The 22,485-nt window shown below is 34.0% G+C and overlaps 1 protein-coding gene across 1 annotated transcript in view; it reads right to left on the bottom strand.

The window, feature by feature from the left end:
• Positions 1 to 22,485, bottom strand: part of GALNTL6 (polypeptide N-acetylgalactosaminyltransferase like 6) — a gene marked incomplete at both ends in the record, with an annotated part of 1,121,308 nt that overhangs the window by 709,671 nt on the left and 389,152 nt on the right. Inside the window, one exon of the mRNA XM_080928910.1 lies at positions 16,932 to 17,040. Within this exon, the coding sequence (XP_080785036.1) occupies positions 16,932 to 17,040 (109 nt within the window). The remainder of the gene's footprint in view (positions 1 to 16,931; positions 17,041 to 22,485) is intronic.

Raw genomic sequence — 22,485 nt, 5'->3', positions numbered from 1 at the left:
CTGATTAAGATGGGGGCACAAATACACTTTCACCCTGATGGATCATAGGTTAGGGGACCAAAAGGAGAGCCTGTGCATGTTCTAACCATCCAGTTGGAGGACAAGTATCAACTTTTTGAGCAAAAGCAGTTTGCCTCAGAGAAGCCAGACTGGTGGCTGCAGGTATATCCACAAGCCTAAGCAGAAACTTCAGGAACAGGGGAGGCTAAGAACTAGTCCCTCATTTATATAGAATTGAAAAGCCCAGGCTAGCATGATAGCGGTGTGTGAGTACTCCACGTCAAAGGAGGCAGGAGACAGGATCATGCTACACATAATATAGCTACTCCAACTCAGGTTTCTGTGTAAGTGACAATCAGCATGGAGCACACCTCTCCTATTGGTGTGAAAACCTAGAACCAATCAGTGCAGGCCAGTTCAAGATTTCCAAGAGGTAAACAAATGTGTGGCTGTTCTTCACCTCACAGTTTCTATCTTCTATAACCTTTTCAGCTCATTGCTGATACACAGTACTGGACTGAAGCAGAAGCATCAATGGACTCATCTATAGGTTGATAAACTCGTGAGGATCACTTGCCATCAAATTCTTTTGTGCCAGATTTGTGGCTTCTAGTGGGACAAGTAGTAGATACCTGTGTGCCATGCCAGAAGGTGATGCAGGTAGAACTAAGGTAGAGAAATGAAAGAGGACAAGGGGAGATAGACCTGAGGTTTACTGGGAAGTAGACTTTACAGAGATTAAGCCAGAAAGATATTGATATAAATATCTATTATTCTTTGTGGATACCTTTTCTGTGTGGGTGAAAGCCTTCCAAGCAAAGAGAAAAATGGCAGGAGTGGTAGCTAAGAAGATTCTAGAAGAGATCTTCCTGTCACTCTAACATTATTAGTCTTTCCTAGTCTCATCTCAAGCATTAATATTAGACTACCTGGGTTGCCTTCTCCCCCACATTCCTTCTTCCTCCTGTGATACCCCTTTAGAAACTTAGTCTATCTCCAATTCTAGGTGTCAGCTCTCAGTGCCCACAAATACATTTTGCACAGAAGTCCCAGGGGTTGTATCAGGTCCAAAGAAAATTTCCTATCAGGCAAGAAACAGAATCACACTGAAAATTTTGACAGGGAACAGAAACAAAGAACAAACACTCACCTAACAAAGTCAAATTCAGAAACCCAGATGCTGCTGAGTACAAAGAAAAAAATTACAGTCAATAACAGCCAGGGTAATGTGTCTTCACCTGAGCCCACTTATCCTCACATAACAGGCCTTGAATATTTCAACATAACTGAAGCATAAGTAAATGACCTTAAGACCACCTGTATGAAGATGATTGAAATCCTTAAGGAGGAAATTGATAAACCTCTTAAAGAAATGCAGAAAAACACAAACAAACAAAACAAGGAAATGAATAAAACTATTCAAGACCTGACAATGGAAAAATAATCAATAATGACTGACATAATTTTAGCTGAAGAACTTTGTGAAAACTGATTGAAAAAATTATTTATGTTTTTCTGTGAGAAGGAACTGCATGTTTCAATATTAGTTGGCTTAATGAATGGATGTCATTCCAGTCTGGAAGAAAGAGGTATTCTGTCCATCTTTCCTGGGGCCATGAAACCTGTAAAGGGTACAATCTGATATACTGTATTAAGGGAACAGAGGCATAAACTCAGAACCTGGGGCAGTTACTGGTGAGGAGTGGTAGCTATCCAACATTCATTTTCAGTGCTCTGCCAGAGTAAAGAAGACTGGGTGTTTGGTTACTGGAGAGCCCCTAGGTGCCTGGTAACAGTGTAAGGTTTTTGAGAAAGGAGAATAGAGGTTGTTAAATGTATCAGAGAGAAGATACCACAGAAGTTCTGCTGTGACAGTTAAAGATTCTTCATGTAACTTTGGAGTACTTAGATGGATTAACTTCATCAAACTCCTCACTTCAAGGCTTAGAGATGATGCAAAAGAGGAGGCAGAAAAATGTTAAGAGCAAGAAATGATGGCTGACTTTAAGACAAATGTAATCCTAATACAAAAGGACTGATGCACGTATAAAATTCACAAGGCGTTGGCAGCGTGCACAATTTTAAGCCATCCTGGGTCCCAGCACTGAGATGGACAAGTGGACATGGACTCATACCACTTACTCAAGCATCTGTGCAATGTCTACCTTATTGGTCTCGTATTTTTTGATTCCTGGTTTTGTGGAAGTTCTCTGTGTGTATGTGTGTTTCTTGTTTTGTATATTTTATATGTACATAGAGAACATAACATTAAGTTGGTAGGGAGATACAGTTGCCTTGGAGGAACTGAGAAAGGGAAAACATGGTCAAATTTATTGTAAAAAAAGTAACTCTATAAAAAGGAGAAAATAAGCTGTCATGTTATTTGCAATTGGATAAGACACAGTACAATATAGCTTATTGCTTAATAAGTATAAAGCACTGGGATGAAGAAGGACAATTAAGAGACAATAATGATGAGTAATGTTGGATTTATGTTCCTGTCATTTACTGGACTATTAGTATAATATACTCAAATTACTGAATTTATATAGAAAACTTTAACTTTTCTAAATTTATTTTTTATGTAAACATAGTTCTAATAACATTTGCCTTCCTGTGAAAATGTGATATGGATCTAGGTATAAGAATTTATTCTTTATTTGTTAAAATGCTATACATGTAGGGGGAAAATGAGAAAAGTTTAGTATAGACAATAAAGAATAGATAGTGAAAAATGCTAGCTCTTCATCTTAAAATTTATTAATAATATATCAAATTTGGATAATAAGTATAATACTTTTATTTTTGAGAAAAATACTTATAATGTGTATGTGAAATCATATATACATGTTTTGTTATGTCCATAAAGTTATTCCTCATTACAATATATAAGAACTGTATAATAAATTTGACTTTACTAATATTCTACACACAAACCTTTTGCCATATTTTCAAGTGATGCTTTAATAATGTGATTGCTTAATAACAAAATGTTTTTTCACAAACTGATCTGGATCATAATATCTATATTCAAATAAACACGCACTACTAAATTCTATTAGATTGTTATGTAGGACAATGCCTGATAAATTAATCCAGTCATTTTTATTCAATAATAAAGTTGGATCCCTAAGGCTCAGTTGGTCACCATAGAGATCACATCATTATTAAATCCTTGATGATGTTAATTCTATTGTGTTATCCTAGTCATTTCTTACCAGCACATCAACATATCACTAAATTAAATTAGCTATTCAGTCTTGACTTTTTTCATTATGTTATGAAGTATGGCTTATAAATAATGCAAATTTATTACACAAATTAGGGGCAGAGAAATTTTCCATTCAAGTAATAATGCCCATTTTCTGGGCTTTTAGCATTCTTAAGGAGCATGTTATCTGCTTGTGTTTACAAAACATCAAAGTAGCAGTTGCTTTTATTTGGCATAAATGATGCTCAAGATCTGGTGCTATTCAGGCAAAGGATATCACGTAAAATTGCAATGTATATTTCTGATGTCAGTCTCCATATCTGGCAATGAGCCTTTTCTGGTGAGTTAAAACATACGCTACTCTCTGCATTCATTATGAAATGGGGCCAAGAAAGCTCATAACTTATTACTGACAAAATTGTGCCAGCCTCTGGATATGAATTTTGATAATATGTCTAAGTAATGACTTGAATTTCTATAAACTTGTGAAAAATATAATACACTTCATTATTAACAATCTGGGCGCAAATGAATGGGACCCTTCAGTCATGGAAGACTCTAGGCTGTTTTAAAGCCCTGTGACAAGTGCAATGTCTTCTTAGTGTCTTTCATGCCATTGATGTCATTGTCTTAATCTTCCAATTGTCTTAATCTTCTTCCTATAGCTTTGTACAAGCTACACAGTGATGCAACACTGTGTGTAAGTATGGCTTCTCTCTTCTCATTAAAAGATATTGAATAACAATAGCGCCAAAACTCATGAAGTTGGAAATTCATTGAAAAATAAATTTCAGGCAAAATATCCAATTAAACTTTGGTTTCTTAATTCTGTCTAGATTCAAATTGTTTCCTTATACTAGCTTTTTATCAATTTGTCTTTGAGGGGTTTTATTAGAACATATTTTCCATAGCAGAACATGTTCTGTTCATTCAGGATTAAGGGTTACGATCTAACTATATGATACTTGAAAAATATGTGCCTTTATAGAAAGAAAGATTTTGATGATAATCACTAGTGTGCCATGAGAATGAGATGTGTTTGATAAATGATAAATAGATTACTAGAGGAACATATACATGAAGCAGAATTTCATGAAATACTTTATAGTATAAATGCTAGAGTAAGAGAGGGATTTATTGGAAGTACAAGTTAATGTACCAACTACCCTGAAAATGTTTTCAAGATTGTCTATATTTATTAGATGTGAATGTATAAAACATTATGGCAGCTGCTTCAAGTCATTGTCATGGCATATAGGAGTCAAAATTAAGGTTATATGAATATATGAAGATCACTTAGGGAGCAGCATGAGCATTTTAATTGGACAATTTAATTGACATTTAAAATAAATACGATAAATATGATCATCCAGCCAGATTTTACCAATAAGAAAAGTGAGACTAATAGATCTCATGCATTCTTGCCTGTGGGAAGTAGAATTTTCTAAACAAAGAGATTGTACAACTTTTACGAGTTGCTAAATTAAGTAGAATTTTTTCTGTTGTGGGAAGCAAACTCAGGGGTTTGTGATTGCTAGGCAAGCGCTCTACTAAATCTCCACCCCCAACGAGTTTTAAAAGATAACTAGCTATATTTTAGTACAAGTGGATTTCAGGTTAATCAATCTCCTGAGATGTTTCTACATTGCTAATTTCAGATTGTAAGACTGAAGGAAATTTTCCCTGGATGATTTTTGATAAATTTAATTTTAGCTAAGTTTAATTCTATTTTAAGACACATAGACGAGAAATCTCAACAGAATCTTTTTGTTTCGTTTTACATTTTTCTGAGTATATAATGCCTATTATTGCAATATTTCATTAATATTTAATTCTAATTCAATGAATAATAATTAATTTGGCACTTTTCTAAAATTGATCATCTCCTGACTGTTATCATTATGAACTTCTTGAAAATATACCATTCAGCCATACATTTCAGAAAACTATTAACAATAAACAATGTTTCATTGTTTCAGGTAAAAAAAAATGCCAGATGATGTTTTTAAAGTATATGACACATCAATAAAAAAATCACCAGGGATCAAGCTAATTATACGAAAATTATATTTTATAAACATACAGAACAAAAATTACTTGTCTTATTTTATTATTATTATTATTAATATTATTATTATTTTATTATTATTATTATTATTATTTTACTTTTGGAAAGCAATGTAGTTACAGTCTCTTCCAACTCTGCATTTGAGCTTCCCATGGCTTTTGGCTAGCAATCTTTAAGTTATGTAGAATAATGGCAGGTAGGAGAAGAATGGATCTCTGATCAGCATTCAAGTATGATGTTCCTTCAGAGTGGAACACCAACAATATACTGCATGGTAAATGCCTACCTCTCCAATCTTCTTTGAACGCATATCCTTTCAATATTTTACTTTGGAAATTACTAGAAAAAAGCATGATCCTTTAGCAGCTTGGCCATGAGCTAAAACTTCTTAAGGGAGCATGACATGAGTTTTTTCCAGAAGAGAGAAATAGCAAGTATTTTGTTCCACTTTTTACAGTATTGTTTGAGAACTGTTGGGAACACTGATAGTCAAAAAATCACTCCAAATAAGTCAAGGTTATACTGTAATTTAGAGCCTTTGGGTGAATGCCTATATTTAACAGAATGATAGGCTTTAAGTCACTAATCACACACATATATGTATTATATATAAATATACAAACTCTAAAGGAAATATAAATTTAAAGAAGCTACAGAGCATTAATGACTGTCTCTAAAATAATAACATGATGATGAAAGATTCATTTGAGTTAAAACGTAATGACCAGTCTAAGTAATATGTCAATTTATGTAATATGGAATCAACAGATTCAGGAGGCAGGGAAAACCTGTGGTAAATATCCAGCATGCTAGAGAAGAACAGGAGAGGAACAAATTATACACTACTCAAAATACAAGATCATAGATGGGTCAATTATAGAGAAAGCATGTTGGGGCTGATAGTTTAGGACATGAACTTGACTTTAGTTTTTTTTTTTTTTTTTTTTAATTGTACGACTTTATTTTTTTGAAAAGATAAATGTACAGATTTTAAGCATTTTTGCATAAAAGTATACAAATACATTTTTGTCAGAACTTGGCTTTTTTTTTTAAAGGTTTGATAGTGTGCATTAAGATATTACTAGTTACAATGAGCATAAAGTACATGTAAAACAAGATGTAACCTGGAATTAGTCAAAGTTTTCTTGTGTGTAAAGATTAGGCATAATGGTTTTTCATTTTCTTTGTTTTTTTTTTTTTTCTTGAGCTTCATATAGTCTGTGAATTGTTTTTGAGGTGTTCAGAGCTTTTTGGTGTTAGTATCAAATTATCAGTGACTGCATATTATGTCTATTCTTTTGTGATTGGGTTATCTCACTCAGGAGGTTATTCTCTAGATGTATCCATTTTCTTAAGAATTTCATAAAGCCATTGTTTCTGATAGCTGAGTAGTACTCCATTGTGTAAATTTACACAATTTTTGTATCCATTCATCTACTGAAGGACAACTGGGTTTTTCCAGCTTCTCGCTGTTATAAATAGAGCTGCTATGAACATTGTGGTGCATGTGTCTTTGTTGTATGGTGGAGCTTTTCTGGGTTATATGCCCAGAAGTGGAATAACTGGGGCTTCAGGTAGTATTATGTGCAACTTTCTGAGTAATGGCCAGAATGATTTCCAGAGTAGTTGTACCAGTTTACAACCCCACCAACAGTGGAGAAATCTTTCTTTTTCTCCACAACCTCGCCAGCATCTGCTGTCATCTGAATTTTAGTTTTAAATCTGATAGCCAGCCTATCCAGCAGTTTGAATAGAGAAATAAAATCATATGTTTATCTCAAAAACATCCTTTTAGATTTTACTTGATGAATTTTGAAACAGGGAGAGCAGTTTGATAGTTACTTAAATAATTAAGGCAAGAATTTTATAGTTTAGATCAGAATGACTGCAGTTTTTGGAAAGTAAAAAAACCCATGGAAGAATCAAACCTGTGTCCGAGAGTATGTAGCTTAAATTTACGAATTATGTTTACATGTTTGATCTATTACACATGCAGGGTGGCATGTAACCTTGTCACTGTTTTAGTGTCAGCACTGTGTATGGAAACCGCAACCTTGTGCATCTTAGCGCATTGAACTGCCTCTGTGTTCCTGTGGATATCTAAAAGCGTTTATTGAGTCAACGAAAAAATTTAAAATGAAGAAGGAATAAGTAAGAACGAAGACTGCTGGTATTTAAACATATAAGTATCATTGACTAAGATGATAAGAAGTAGCAAAATATTAAATATAATTTTATTGGACTATTGAATATTAGAGTGGAAGTTGTGGATTGATTATGAATACTTAAGTGAATAAGTGAATAACATATTGCAAAGAAATATGATCAAACAAAACCGTTCAGAGAATTCTTTAAAATGTGATATCCCCTATATCAAAATCCCTGTGGGCCTGGAAACATAGGTTAGGAGATATCTGTACTTTTTATCTAAACATTAACATTAAAGTTTGGATCTGAGTATCCAGTTATCAGACCAGGTTTCCCCTATGTGCCTTTATCTACCTATAGTCCTAAAATCCATAAGACATCCCACTCCCTCCTTTTTACTTTGGACTAATATATAGGCAGGTACACCCACATGTACCTGGGTACACACACTCACACACACACACACACACACACACACACAAACACAGCAATACATATAAGTAAGACTAAAATACATGCCTTAGCTAACCAGGTAAGAAGATTATGAGAAATGTATTTGTTAAGGAACAATTAGTTATGATAGTATTTGTGGCAAAATACATGTACAATGAAGTTATGTAAATAGAGAAGTGATAGCTCTACATTAAATCCTAAAAAGAGAACTTGATTTGCTATTGTAGTTATCATGCAAAGTCAAAGATAGCTATTGTCACTAGCTGTTCTGCATTACATCACTGTCTAAGTGTGTGTTCTGAAAAAACAGACAAAATACTAGAGTCATAAAGTCGAGAAAAGATAAAAAATTTAAATTGTCATAATATACAAGTATTATAAATGTTAACATTAAAACTCTAAATGATAGGAGTAGGCAACTGTGATATTCACAGTTTCCTATATTTCACTTTATATTAGAGAGAGTAAGACCTCCAGGAGAACTCAGCTCACATCATTAACTGAACAGAGCTCACAAGGGCTCACCCAGACTGGAGCAACAATCACAGAGCCTACATGGGTATGCCATTGGTCCTCTGCCTGGATGATGTTGGTTAGCTAGGCATTTAGTGGGAATCACAGTGGGACTTGTGGTGTCTCTGATGCTATTGCTTGCTCAATGGACACATTTTCTACTATTGGGTTGCCTCAACCTAGCATTTGTGAGTGTTTGTACCCAGTCTAAGTGCATTTTCTTTATGCTATGTTTAGTTGATATTCACGGCAGGCCTGCATTTTCTGAAAGAAAGCCAAGGAACAGTGGATGTGTAGGAGATAGGAGGTATAAGGAGAACAGGTAAGTAGGAGCAGAGGGAGGAAAGGCTGCTGTCAGGATGCATTGGACAAGAGAAGATAAATAAACAGAAAACAAATCTACCATAAACATGTATATACACCAGGTATAATGTTAATAATGCTTTTAAAATAAATAAAGATTCTAGATAAGGTTGGTCTTCTAAGATTAACATTTAAAAAACAGAGAATCAACTTACAAAGCTCGCTGAATTATAATAAGTCAACTTGATACAATCTACAGCAGATAATTTGATACATTTTAATTTATTAGTACATTTTATAGTCTATTTTTAAAAGTGTACATTATTCTCTTTATGTCTATCAGAAAAGATAATATTGATACAAAAGATAAACAAAAAATCACTCCATATTATCTTAATCACAAGTCAAAAATTACTTTAAGATACTAGCTATGAGGTGTTCTATTAGTATGACATGGAATTTTATTTGTTAAATGGAATTAAGAACACTCCAAAAGACAGCATAAAAAGTATAGAAGTATAATTTTGACAATTGAACCCCTGGATTAATGGGAGAAAATTCTTCCACTAGATGCTGCTGAAACTTGAATTTACAGTCAGTTGCAATATAAATAAGTGATAGATTCTTACATTGCCATATGAAAACTAATATTTGGATTTAGCTTCTAAATGCACTGGGTGCAATTTTCAACTTTTTACAAGACTTTCCAAAAATCAACATTGGCACAAAACATATATAAAAATTGATCAATGTATGGCTGTAGCTGTTTATGCCTCCAACCCTAGCACAAACCAGGATTACACAATGAGACTCTATCTCAATGAAGAAGAGAACAGGAAAGAGAAATGGAGGAAAGAGGGAAACAAAGATGGAGGGAAGAAAGATGCAAGATCAGAGGAAGGAAAGAGAGAGAAAGAGGGATAGAGGAAAGAATATATATGAGAGGGAGTGATTTAACCAAATTATACAGAAAAACTTTTTTTTATAACCTACCTATGGAAGAGGTATTGAAAGTTTGTGAAATATGAGATAATATATTTTACTATATATACATACCAAAGTACAGTATCTTTAAAAAAAGCATTGTATAGATTCATAAAGAATAGAAAATAAATAGAATTGGAAACTGATAATATTTTTTACCTCAAAAAGCAGTAAAACAGATTATGAGCATAAGAGATTAACTCATTGAAATATCTAATATGAAAATTACAAGTGGTTATGTATGAATTTTATTACAATTAATTGAGGAAATACTCATACAGGATAACATGCTTAAAAGGAATTGTAGCAATGGGAATTCAATCTATTATTGACCAAAATAAAACTGCCCTAAGAATTTTGGTGATCATTTGGTATAGCTTATGAAATGAGTTATTTGATATATTCTCAATAAAATATGTGTCTAGCCCAGGGTCATAAAAATATTTATAGAAGGATTTTACATGGTGACTGAAATATAGAAAACATCCAAATAACCACAAATAGAATGTTACAGAAAATTAAACAACATAAATATGGATGAACTAGTTTTGCTTATTGATAATAATTAATTTTAAAAATTACTGTGAGTAGAGAACTAAAGAAAAAATTCTCAAATGAAAAATAGCCAAAGTCTGAGAAGCACCTAAAGACATATTCAACATCCCTAGTCATCAGAAAAATGCAAATCAAAACAACCCTGAGATTCCATCTCACTCCACTTAGAATGGCTAAGATCAGAAACTCAGGTGACAACAGATTCTGGCAAGAATATGGAGAAAAAGGAATATTCCTCCTTTGTTGGTGGTATTGTAAGCTGGTAAAACCATTCTGGAAATCAATCTGGTAGTTCCTCCAAATATTGGATAAATTACTACCCAAGGACTCAGCTATACCACTCTTGGGCATGGACCCCAAAAGATGCTCTACCATAAAACAATGAAACATGGTATACTATGCTCATAGCTGTTTTATTTATAATAGCTAGGAGCTGGAAATAACCCTGATGTACTTTGACAGAGGAATCGATGCAGAAATTTTGGTACATTTACACAATGAAGTACTACATAGCTATTAAACACAATGACTTCATGAAATTCCTAGGCAAATGAATTAGAAGTTATTATCCTGAGTGAGGTAACCCAATTACAAAAATATACCAGGGACTAAAACAACAACTAATGAGTACACATGGAGAGACTCATTGCTCCAGGTGCATATGTAGCAGAGGATAGCATTGTCTGGCATCAGTGAGAATAGAGGCCTTTGGTCCAGTAAAGGCTCATTTTCCCAGTATAGGAGAATGCTAAGGTGCTGAGGTGGAGAGGGTGGTTGAGAGAGGGAGGACCTGTATGGAAGCAAGGGGAGGGAGGATTCAATTGGGAGAAAGTGGATACATTTTAAATGTAAATATAGAGAACATTCAATAAAAAAGAAGGTAATTGTGAATGGAAAATAAAAACCATTGGTCATATTTAGAATTTCAATGAATGTCAAATAAAAGTAAAAAATCAGAATTTGATTACTAGTTATAGAAATGCTAATACATATGGAGAAAATTAAGAGAGTAAACATGAAATGTAAGTGTTTGAGGAGGGACAATGGCATATTGGGAATGACTGGGAATAGATTTGATAAATACAGATGTTTATTTAATTTTGAGAACATCTTTTTTTTAACATCTTTATTTTACAAAACAAAGATAAATGTATAGATTTCAAGCATGTTCTGCGTAAAATTATACAATACATTTTTGTCAGTACTTTTTTTCAGATTTTAAAATAATTTTTACATAAATCTATATGAATAGTCAGTACTTGATCTTTTTAAAGGTTTGACTGCATGCATCGAAAACCCAATAGTTACAATGAGCACAAAGTACATGCAAAACAAAGTGTAACATGAAAATAGTCAAAGTTTTCTTGTTGTGTAAAGAATTTTTTGTTTTGTTTTGTTTTCTTCATTTCTTGTATTCCTACAGTCTATGAGTTGTTTCTGGGGCAGTGCTAGCCTCTGGGGGTTAGCATCCCACTATCAGTGACTGCATAATATGTCTGTTCTTTGTGACTGGGTTATCTCATTCAGAATGATATTCTCTAGATGCAGCCATTTTTTTTTTTTTTTTAAGAATTTGGTCAAGTCATTGTTTCTGGTGGCTGAGTAGTATTCCATTGTGTAAATGTACCACAATTTTTGTATCCATTCTTCTTCTGAAGGGCATCTGGGTTCTTTCCATCTTCTGGCTATTATAAATAGAGCTGCTATGAACATTGTGGTGCATATATCTTTGTTGTGTACTAAGGTGTCTCTGGGGTATATGCCCAGAAGTGGAATAGCTGGGTCTTCAGGTAGTATTATGTCCAATTTTCTGAGGTATCACCAGACTGATTTCCAGAGTGGTTGTATTAGTTTGCAACCCCACCAACAGTGGAGAAGTGTTCCTCTTTCTCCGCAACCTCGCCAGCATCTGTTGTCATCTGAGTTTAGGATCTTGGCCAATCTGACTGGTGTGAGGGGGAATCTCAGGGTTGTTTTGATTTGCATTTCCCTGATAGCTAAGGATGTGGAGCACTTCCTCAGATATTTCTCAGCCATTCGAAATTCCTCAACTGAGAACGTTTAGTTTAGCTCTGTACCCCATTTTTTAATAGGGTTATTCGATTCTCTGGTCTCAAGCTTTTTGAGTTCTTTGTATACCTTAGATATTAGGCCTCTATCTGATGTGGAGTTGGTAAAGATCTTTTCCCATTCTGTTGGCTGCCATTTTGTTTTCTTGACAATGTCCTAGCCTTACAGAAACTTTGCAGTGTCATTAAGTCCCATTTGTTAATCTTTGACCTTAGAGCTTGAGCCATTGGTGTTTTGTTCAGAAAATTTTCTCCTGTGCCTATATGTTCTAAAGTATTCTCTACTTTCTCATCTAATAGTTTCAGTGTATCTGGTTTAATGTGGAGATCTTTGATCCACTTACACTTGAGCTTTGTACAAGGAGATAAGAAAGGGTCTATTTTCATTCTTTTACGTGCTGAGTGCAGTTGGACCAGCACCATTTGTTGAATAGGCTGTCTTTCTTCCATTTAATGTTTATGGCTCCTTTGTCGAAAATCGGGTGACCATATATGTGAGGGCTCATTTCTGGATCTTCTATTCTATTCCATTGATCCACATGCCTATTTCTGTACCAGTACCATGCAGTTTTCAGCACAATTGCCTTGTAATATAGCTTGAGGTCAGGGATACTGATTCCCGCAGATGTTTTCTTGTTGTTGAGGATGGATTTCGCTATTCTGGGTCTTTTGTTGTTCCATATGAAATTGCACATTGATCTTTCCAATTCCATGAAGAACTGTGATGGAATTTTGATGAGGATTGTGTTGAATCTGTAGATTGCTTTTGGTAGGATGGCCATTTTTAAAATGTTGATCTTTAGAATCCATGAGCATGGGAGATATTTCCATTTTCTGATATCCTCCTCAATTTCTTTCTTTAGAGGTTTGAAGTTCTTGTCGTACAGGTCCTTCACTTGCTTAGTTAGAGTCACACCAAGGTATTTCATAGTTTTTGTGACGATTGTGAAGGGTACCTTTTCCCTAATTTCTTTCTCCATGTCTTTGTCCTTTGAGTATAGGAAGGCTACTGATTTCTTTGAGTTAATTTTTTATCCAGCCACTTTGCTGAACTTGTTTATCAGCTGTAGGTGTTCTCATGTGGAATTTTTGGGTTCACTCAAATACACTATCATGTCATTGGCAAAGAGTGATGTTTTTATCTTTTCCTTTCCGATTTGTAACCCCTTGATTTCCTTTTGCTGTCTAATTGCTCCAGCCAGGACTTCCAGTACTATGTTGAATAGGTAGGGGGAGACTGGGCAGCCTTTTCAAGTCCCTGATTTTAGTGAGATTGCTTTAAGTTTCCCACCATTAAGTTTGATGTTTGCTGTTTTTTTGCTGTATATTGCTTTTATTATGTTTGAGTATGGACCTTGGATTTTTTGTTCTTTCCAGGAATTTTAACATGAAGGCGTTTTGAGAATTGTCAAAATGCTTTCTCAGTATCTAGTGAGATGACCATGTGATTTTGATCTTTGAGTTGATTTATATGGTGGATTACATTGATGGATTTTCTCATATTAAACCATCCCTGCATCCCAGGGATGAAGCCTACTTGGTCATGATGAATGATCGTTTTGATGTGTTCTTGGATTCGGTTTGCAAGTATTTTGTTGAGTATTTTTGCATCAATGTTTATAAGTGAGATTGGTCTGAAGTTCTCTTTCCTTGTAGGGTATTTGTGTGGTTTATGTACTAGAGTTATTGTAGCCTCAAAATATGAGTTAGGTAGTATTCCATCTGATTGTATATTCTGGAATAGTTTGGAGAGTATTGGTTTTATGTCTGCAATAATTTTCTGATAAAATTCTGCACTGAACCTGTCTGGACCTGGGCTTTTATTGGTTGGGAGGCTTTTGATGACTTCTTCTATTTTTTTTAGGTGTTATAGGGTTATTTAGATGGTTTACTTGGTCCTGGTTTAACTTTGGTATCTTGTATCTGTCTAGGAATTCGTCCATTTCCTCCAGATTTTCCAATTTAGCGGAGTATAAGTTTTTGTAGTAGGATCTGATGATTTCTTGAATTTCCTCAGTTTCAGTTGTTATGTCTCCACTTTCCTTTCTGATTTTGTTAATTTGGATACTCTCTCTTTGCCCTCTAGTTAGTCTGGCTAGGGGTTATCAATCTTGTTGATTTTCTCAAAGAACCAACTCTTGGTTTTGTTGATTTTTTCAATGGTTCTTTTTGTTTCTATTTGGTCTATTTCTGCCCTAATTGTGATTTTTCTTGCCATCTACTCTCCTTGGGTATATATGCTTCCTTTTGAGAACTTCTTCATATGTGTTTGAATGTTTTTATTTTATTTTTTAATACCTTTTTATTAGATACTCTGCATTTACATTTGAGATATTATCCCTTTACCCCACCCTGCTCCCATTCTCCCTTCTCCTCCAGTTGCCTTTATAAAGGTGCACTTTCTTCTCATCCCACTCTTCACCCTATTGCCTTGTCATTGCCCTGCATTGGGACAAAATCCCGCCTCTGAAATAAAAGCCTCTTCTCACATTGATACCAGACACTGCTATCTTCAGCTACACATGCAACTGGATCAATAGTTCTCTCAAAGTGCGTACCTAAATGATTTTAAATGCTCTATTTAAGATATATATTCTCCAACAAGTCATTAAAAAGCCTTAACATTAGTCATTTTAAATAATCACAACTAATTCATATTGAGAAATAACAGGTTTTTGATCCACAAAGGGACACACCACAAAACATGTGATATGAAGAAAATATAAAGGGAAAGTCATTGATTTGGGATCCAAAATTGTTTGCACAAACTGAAGTCATAACCATTCTTATGGTTTGAAATTGTGACTCAACAGTTATGAATGCTTACTGTCCATAGTACCACTAATATCAGGTATCTCAAAAATGTCTGCTAACTACAGCTCCAGGTGTTCTGATCCCCTCTTCTGGCCTCAATGGACACTGCATCTAAGTATGCATATACTCACACTCAAATTTACTTATAAATAAGAATAAAACCAAACTTTAATATAGTTATAATTATTATAAGCTAATGCCTAGATAATTGGTCAATTATTTTGCATATCTTTTATTTATCAATTATGTAATTATAAAGAAATTTCTGCCAAGTAGCCTATCATAAATTAATTTGCCAACTAATTCATAAATGGAGAAGCCAGAATATTAAGTTGCATGTGTTTTTCCCATAAACCGGTCACTACTCCATTTCCAAATATATTATTTTAATGTCAGGAATGTGGTAGGTATATATAGAATAATTAGATCTAATCTACCTCTACATAGCCTTAGCTATTTGATAATTATTTGGTTAATAGACACTTAAAGACTCATTGTTTTACAAATTTTGGCTAATATCTATAAAAATGTTCTGAGATTCAATAAGTTACTTATTAGTAAGCATTCATTCAATATTTTGTGATACTTTTGTTATTGTTATATTCTTACAGTTTTAGTTGATAAGGTTATGTAAACATTTCAAAGAACCTTGTGAGTCACAAAGCATAAGAACAGATGGTCAGACTAATACAGGTGGCCTAAGCTTACAAAATAAGAGATAAGAGGATTAGCGAGAGAAGCAGGTGGTGAGGAAAACAGTTTGTGATATCTCATTGGCTCCTGGTTAAGGTTGGAAGATGATATCTAAAAGAGGTCAATTCTCTTAAGACAGGAATCATCTTTGGGACAAGTTGTTTTAATGAAATAAAGAGGTGGGTTATTCTTGACAAAAAGAAAAAGACAGTGAGGAGAGAAAAAGTTGCTATAATTAGATCAGCTCTGCATGACACAGAAGAGTCCTATACAATGTCAGGGCAATGCACCACACTCCCTGCAATTTTCCCAAGGGGATGAGTTTGCACAAGGTTGACCAGATGACCTCATACTAGATAGTTATAGCTATATGTCTGAGGGAGTGCCTTCCTGCTGGTCAAATATCTTTCTAAACAGTAGTGATCCTCTTTCTGTGATACTTTAGCTGAGAAACAGCAAAGTTATATGGGCTGCGTGAGAGAATGTGAGGTTTCTACCATGTACCCTTGCAGAGGATTTCTACTGATACACTCTTTTGAAAGTTTAATTGCAAAATCTCACTATTTTTCAATATTTTCTAAGAATATTCCTGTAAATTTTTCCTTCTAGTTATATCCCCAGCCTAAAGGTCTACACAAACTGAAACTTAGTTGGTCCTATTGAACTCTTAGTCCAAGTATTACTAACTTCAGATTCCCTGATGTCATAATTCATAGAGTTGTCACAACCAATTAAAACTTGTGGCCTGACTGAGTTGCTTAGTAATTACATTTAGATATAATTTGTCCCAGTGTGTGAATCTGGCTCATGTTTATCAGCTCATGCCTTACTGATAAATCCCATAATGACTCACAGAATTATCTTTAAAGGGCTTGGAAATACAAGATAATATAGACATGCACACTTGCAATGACCTACTCTGCAGCCAAGGAATTGCTGTGTGTTATTTGTTTTGTCTGTTTAGTTTGATTTCATTTGTTTCTGCCCATCGTTGACCGACAATGTTCCCATAAGACAGACATCTTCGCTGCCTGTGGAAGAAAAGCTGACATGAGAGGTTAGCTGGGACAAACATCACAGGGAAGTTAGGCACCACTCTGTCTGATGCTGAAGTACATACCTGAACGCACAGCATCTTTCTGAATGCTCTCGTAGTTATGCCAGTCTTTTCTTCTCAGACCATCTGTCCAGGAGTAGAACTGCCCATCTCCTAGGCCGAGTGGAAATGTCTGTAGAAAAGAAAAGCATTGATGCATAAAAAAGGAAGAATTCTCTTCTGCATGGATGATAAGCACAGCAGGGCCCATAACAAGCAATGCAAGAATATTTGTTAATTAAATGGCTCCTCTGAATATTTTGAGATGAAAAACATTGCTACTGACCTAAAAAATTCACATACTGAACCTTTTTTTAACCTTTAAAATGAGAGCATCCACATCCCACAGCCCCTACCATAAAATATGTTATTTAATTTAAAGATTTTATTTAGTGTACACACACCTCTCTAGTTGTCTTTATTTGGTTAATGTATAGATATCTATCTGCTAAATTAACTTTCTTATGATTGATAAAGTTTAATATATGTAGTTCAAATGTATTTATATGGTTTTAATAACAGTGATTACTGTTGATAGAGTGTTAACTATGAGACAAGTACTGTACTAAATGCTTTAGAAGAGAACTTTTAAGTCCTTATAACAACATTGGTTGAACAATCCCCATTGTCCTTGAAACTAGCCTAGAGCCAAAATGAATTATTTCAAATTTGAAAGCATTGTTCCCAAGCCAAGGTTTGAGCACACTCTTTAAAGCCTAATGTAGCATTAAATGATACCAAAGTATTTTATGCTGTTTGGTATCTATTAAAGTACAATACATCTTTACACTGAAATTTCAAACAGGTACCCAGTACTAACTGTACTCAGGACCCACAGCTATGTGTCCCCCAAACTCAACTTGGATATCAATTTGTACACATTCCCTTGTTTATATTGATAGTATCACCCCATTTCATGAAGTGTGCTCAAGAATTGGACTAAGAATCCAAATTATTTTGAAATAAATTTATTTCCACAATCATAGTAATTGCAAATATAAGTGATACACTACATACAGAAGCAAATTGTACATGGTGGAAAAATTCAATTTTTGAAAGATTTATAGATTTAACTATTTGTTCAATTTTTATAAGTATTTTAAAGACAAATAAAGAATTGTGTTTCTTAGTCCTAAATATCATTTGTATTATACTTATTTATTTACCATTAATATACCTTTATAGCTTACAAAGTTTTACAGTGTTTTGAAAGGATAGAAATGAAATATAATGCTTAAAATTAAGAAGGTTTAAGTTAGAGAAAACATTTTCCTACTTAATTAACAAAATAATATAGTTCAGATGTTTGTTTTGTTATCATTATTGTAGCAGCAAATAAGAAAAAATATTGAAGAATGATAATAGTGACTATACGTAAAATACTTTAAAAGGAAGATGAGAAGACTAACTATATGGGAACAAAAACAGTAAAATAGAGAATAGTGTGTTTGTGTGTGTGTGTGTGTTTGTGTGTGTGTATGTTGGAATATTGATAACATTTAAAACTACACTTACATACTAACATAGTCTAGCTAGAAATGATAAGAAACTAAATTTAAAGTATATATCTTGTAATTTGTGTCATCTGTGTATTTTTTATGAATACTGTACAATAATCAAACTACATTGCTATAGATAATGCTTTTTAAAATACAGCTTGTACATGAATACATTATTCTACATTATACTATACTATTTTCTATATTTTACAGGAAATATTATTTTATAGTATTCTATTATATATGATAAATATAGTTTACAGACTACATGACAGTTGGAAATATTGGAAATGTGAAACACATATTCTTCCTCATTATTTAGCATGCTCTATTTCTCAGGCATTAACTAACTAAAGGTAGATAACAATAAAATTATAACAGTCTTCATTGTATTCTTAATTGAGATGTATTGAACAAAAGCTTAATTTTTACATTCTACACTAAACCAAAAATAATAATGAGACCTATATAATAGGAAAACAAATTATTTCATTGCCATGAACTTCTAATAAAAAAAATTCTCACAAGGCAGTCTGTGAATGTTAGGACAAATTTTTTAACAACTTAATTTTACAAAACAAATATAAATGTACAGATTTTAAGCATTGTTTGCATAAAATTATACAATACATTTTTGTCAGTACTTTTTTTCAGATTTTAAAATAATTTTTACTTAAAACTGTATGAACATATTTTTAAGTCAGTACTTGATTTTTTTTAAGTTTTGATAGTATGCATTGAAAACTTAATAGTTACAATGAGCATAAAGTACATGTAAAACAAAATGTAACATGGAAATAGTCAAACTTTTCTTGTTGTATAGAGATTTTTTTGTTTTGTTTTGTTTTCTTTATTTCTTGGACTTCATACAGACTGTGAGTTGTTTCTGGGGCAGTTCGAGCCTCTGAGGTTAGTATCCCATTATCAGTGACAGCATATTATGTCTGTTCTTTTGTGACTGGGTTATCTCACTCAGAATGATATTCTCTAGATGTAGCCATTTTCTTAAAAATTTGGTCAAGTCATTGTTTCTGGTGGCTGAGTAGTATTCCATTGTGTATATGTACCACAATTTTTGTATCCATTCATCTTCTGAAGGACATCTGGGTTCTTTTCAGCTTCTGGCTATTATAAATAGAGCTGCTATGAACATTGTGGTGCATATATCTTTTTTGTGTACTAAGGTGTCTCTGGGGTATATGTCCAGAAGATGAATAGCTAGGTCTTCAGGTAGTATTATGTCCAATTTTCTGAGGTATCACCAGAATGATTGACCTGTATGACAAGAACTTCAAACCTCTAAAGAAGGAAATTGAGGAGGATCTCAGAAAATGGAAAGATCTCCCATGCTCATGGATTGGAAAGATCAACATCTTAAAAATGGCCATCCTACCAAAAGCAATCTACAGATTCAGTGCAATCCCCATCAAAATTACAACCCAGTTCTTCATGGAATTGGAAAGATCAATGTGCAATTTCATATGGAATAACAAAAGACCTAGAATAGCGAAATCCATCCTCAACAACAAAAAAACATCTCCGGGAATCACTATTCCTGACCTCAAGCTATATTACAAGGCAATTGTGCTGAAACTGCATGGTACTGGTACAGAAATAGGCAAGTGGATCAATGGAATAGAATAGAAGATCCAGAAATGAGCCCTCATGTATATGGTCACCTGATTTTTGACAAAGGAGCAGTAAACATTCAATGGAAAAAGGACAGCCTATTCAACAAATGGTGCTGATCCAACTGGCACTCAACATGCAAAAGAATGAAAATAGACCCGTTCTTATCTCCTTGTACAAAGCTCAAGTGTAAGTGGATTAAAGATCTCCACATTAAACCAGATACACTGGAACTTTTAGATGAGAAAGTAGGGAAAACCTTAGAACACATAGGCACAGGAGAAAATTTCCTGAACAAAACACCAATGGCTCAAGCTCTAAGGTCAAAGATTAACAAATGGGACTTAATGAGATTGCAAAGTTTCTGTAAGGCTAAGGACATCGTCAAGAAAACAAAACGGCAACCAACAGAATGGGAAAAGATCTTTACCAACACCACATCAGATAGAGGCCTAATATCCAAGGTGTACAAGGAACTCAAAAAGCTAGACACCAGAGAATCAAATAACCCTATTTAAAAATGGGGTACAGAGCTAAACAAATCATTTTCAGCTGAGGAACACCGAATGGCTGAAAAACATCTGAGGAAGTGCTCGACATCCTTAGCCATCAGGGAAATGCAAATCAAAACAACCCTAAGATTCCACCTCACACCAGTCAGATTGGCCAAGATCCAAAACTCAGATGACAGCAGATGCTGGCGAGGCTGCGGAGAAATAGGAACACTTCTCCACTGTTGGTGGGGTTGCAAGCTAATACAACCACTCTGGAAATCTGTCTGGCGATACCTCAGAAAATTGGATATTGTACTACCTGAAGACCCTTCTATTCCACTTCTGGGCATATACCCCAGAGACACTTTAATACACAACCAAGATACATGCACCACAATGTTCATAGCGGCTCTATTTATAATAGCCAGAAGCTGGAAGGAACCCAGATGTCCTTCAGAAGACGAATGGATACAAAAATTGTGGTATATATACACAATGGAATACTACTCAGCCACCAGAAACAATGACTTAACCAAATTCTCAAGAAAATGGCTGCATCTAGAGAAGATCATCCTGAGTGAGATAACCCAGTCACAAAAGAACAGACATAATATGCAGTCACTGATAGTGGGATGCTAACCCCAGAGGCTTGCACTGCCCCAGAAACAACTCATAGACTGTAGGAATACAAGAAATAAAGAAAACAAAAAATATACATATATTCACAAAACAAGAAGACTTTGACTATTTCCATGTTGCGTTTTGTTTTGCATGTACTTTACGCTTATTGCAACTAGTACGTTTTCAATGCCTACTGTCAAGCCCTTGAAAAAAATCAAGTACTGACTAAAAAACATATTCACATGGTTTTATGTAAAATTTATTTTAATGTCTGAAAAAACAGTACTGACAAAAATGTATAATTTTAAGCAAAAAATGTTTAAAATCTTTACATTTATCTTTGTTTTGCAAAATAAAGTCGTTTAAAAAAAATAAAAAAATAAAATGAAAAAAAAACACAAAAAAAAAAAACAAACAAATACATTTTCCACTATCCAAAATTTATTAAATAAAATTATTTAGCTAAAGGTTTGGAAACAATGTGAGACAAATATACAAAATCACATGTGGGACTTTGATCTCTGTGCACTGAGATTCAGGGAGTCCTGAGACTAAGGAGAAACAGGAGATGAAACCCAGCATCAAAAATTATTATACTAAAGTAGGTACCTTTTCTTTGTGCTTTGGAAGTGCATGGTAGAGTTTGCAGTATGTCTTGAATAGTCAACAGATTTTCTTCCTCTTTATACAATCATAGAACACATTGATCAGTTGGTAATAGGCATAAAGTTTTTTACTTTTAAGGAAAAAATGTAGCTTTTTCTTTAAACTTTGCATCGCTTCTCAAATCTGTCATGCTGATTCATGTCCTTAGGTCACATCAATCACACAGTTGCCATTCTGAAACCTATTTCCAAATGTATGCTACTGCTTTACTCATAAGCCTACTCTCAAACTTCTGGAGAAATTTATGTATTTTCTTTACCTGTGGGAAGACTTCACCAAGTACACTGAGAGCCTGAGCTTCATTTCCATTATTTTTGAACTTTTAAGAGCACAGAGTAATTTTTTATAAGGTGATTAGAGAGATAGTAATGACTATCCAGTATCATTATGCTCAACAAAACAAAGCAAGGGACATAATGTCAAAAACAGCATTGTCAGGCATTCTGTGAAATGGCAACTTATCGTAGTGCTGGTGTGATTGTAAGAATAGAGGTCTATCAAGTGAGTGTATTGGTATCGTTTCTTTAGACAATGTGCTTTATCCAGAAAAGGAAAACAAATGAAATTTTATAAAATGCTATTATATAATACTGTGTATCTTTTCAGCCATGTTAGTTTATAGGATTAGTGTTTTTAAAAAGCAAAGTCTTCTAATGCATCTTCACTGTT

Source organism: Micromys minutus (assembly GCF_963924665.1).
Source record: "Micromys minutus genome assembly, chromosome: 14".
NCBI classification, from domain to species: domain Eukaryota; kingdom Metazoa; phylum Chordata; class Mammalia; order Rodentia; family Muridae; genus Micromys; species Micromys minutus.
The sequence above is the reverse complement of the archived record's forward strand: the minus strand, read 5'-3'. Positions and strand labels throughout refer to the sequence as shown.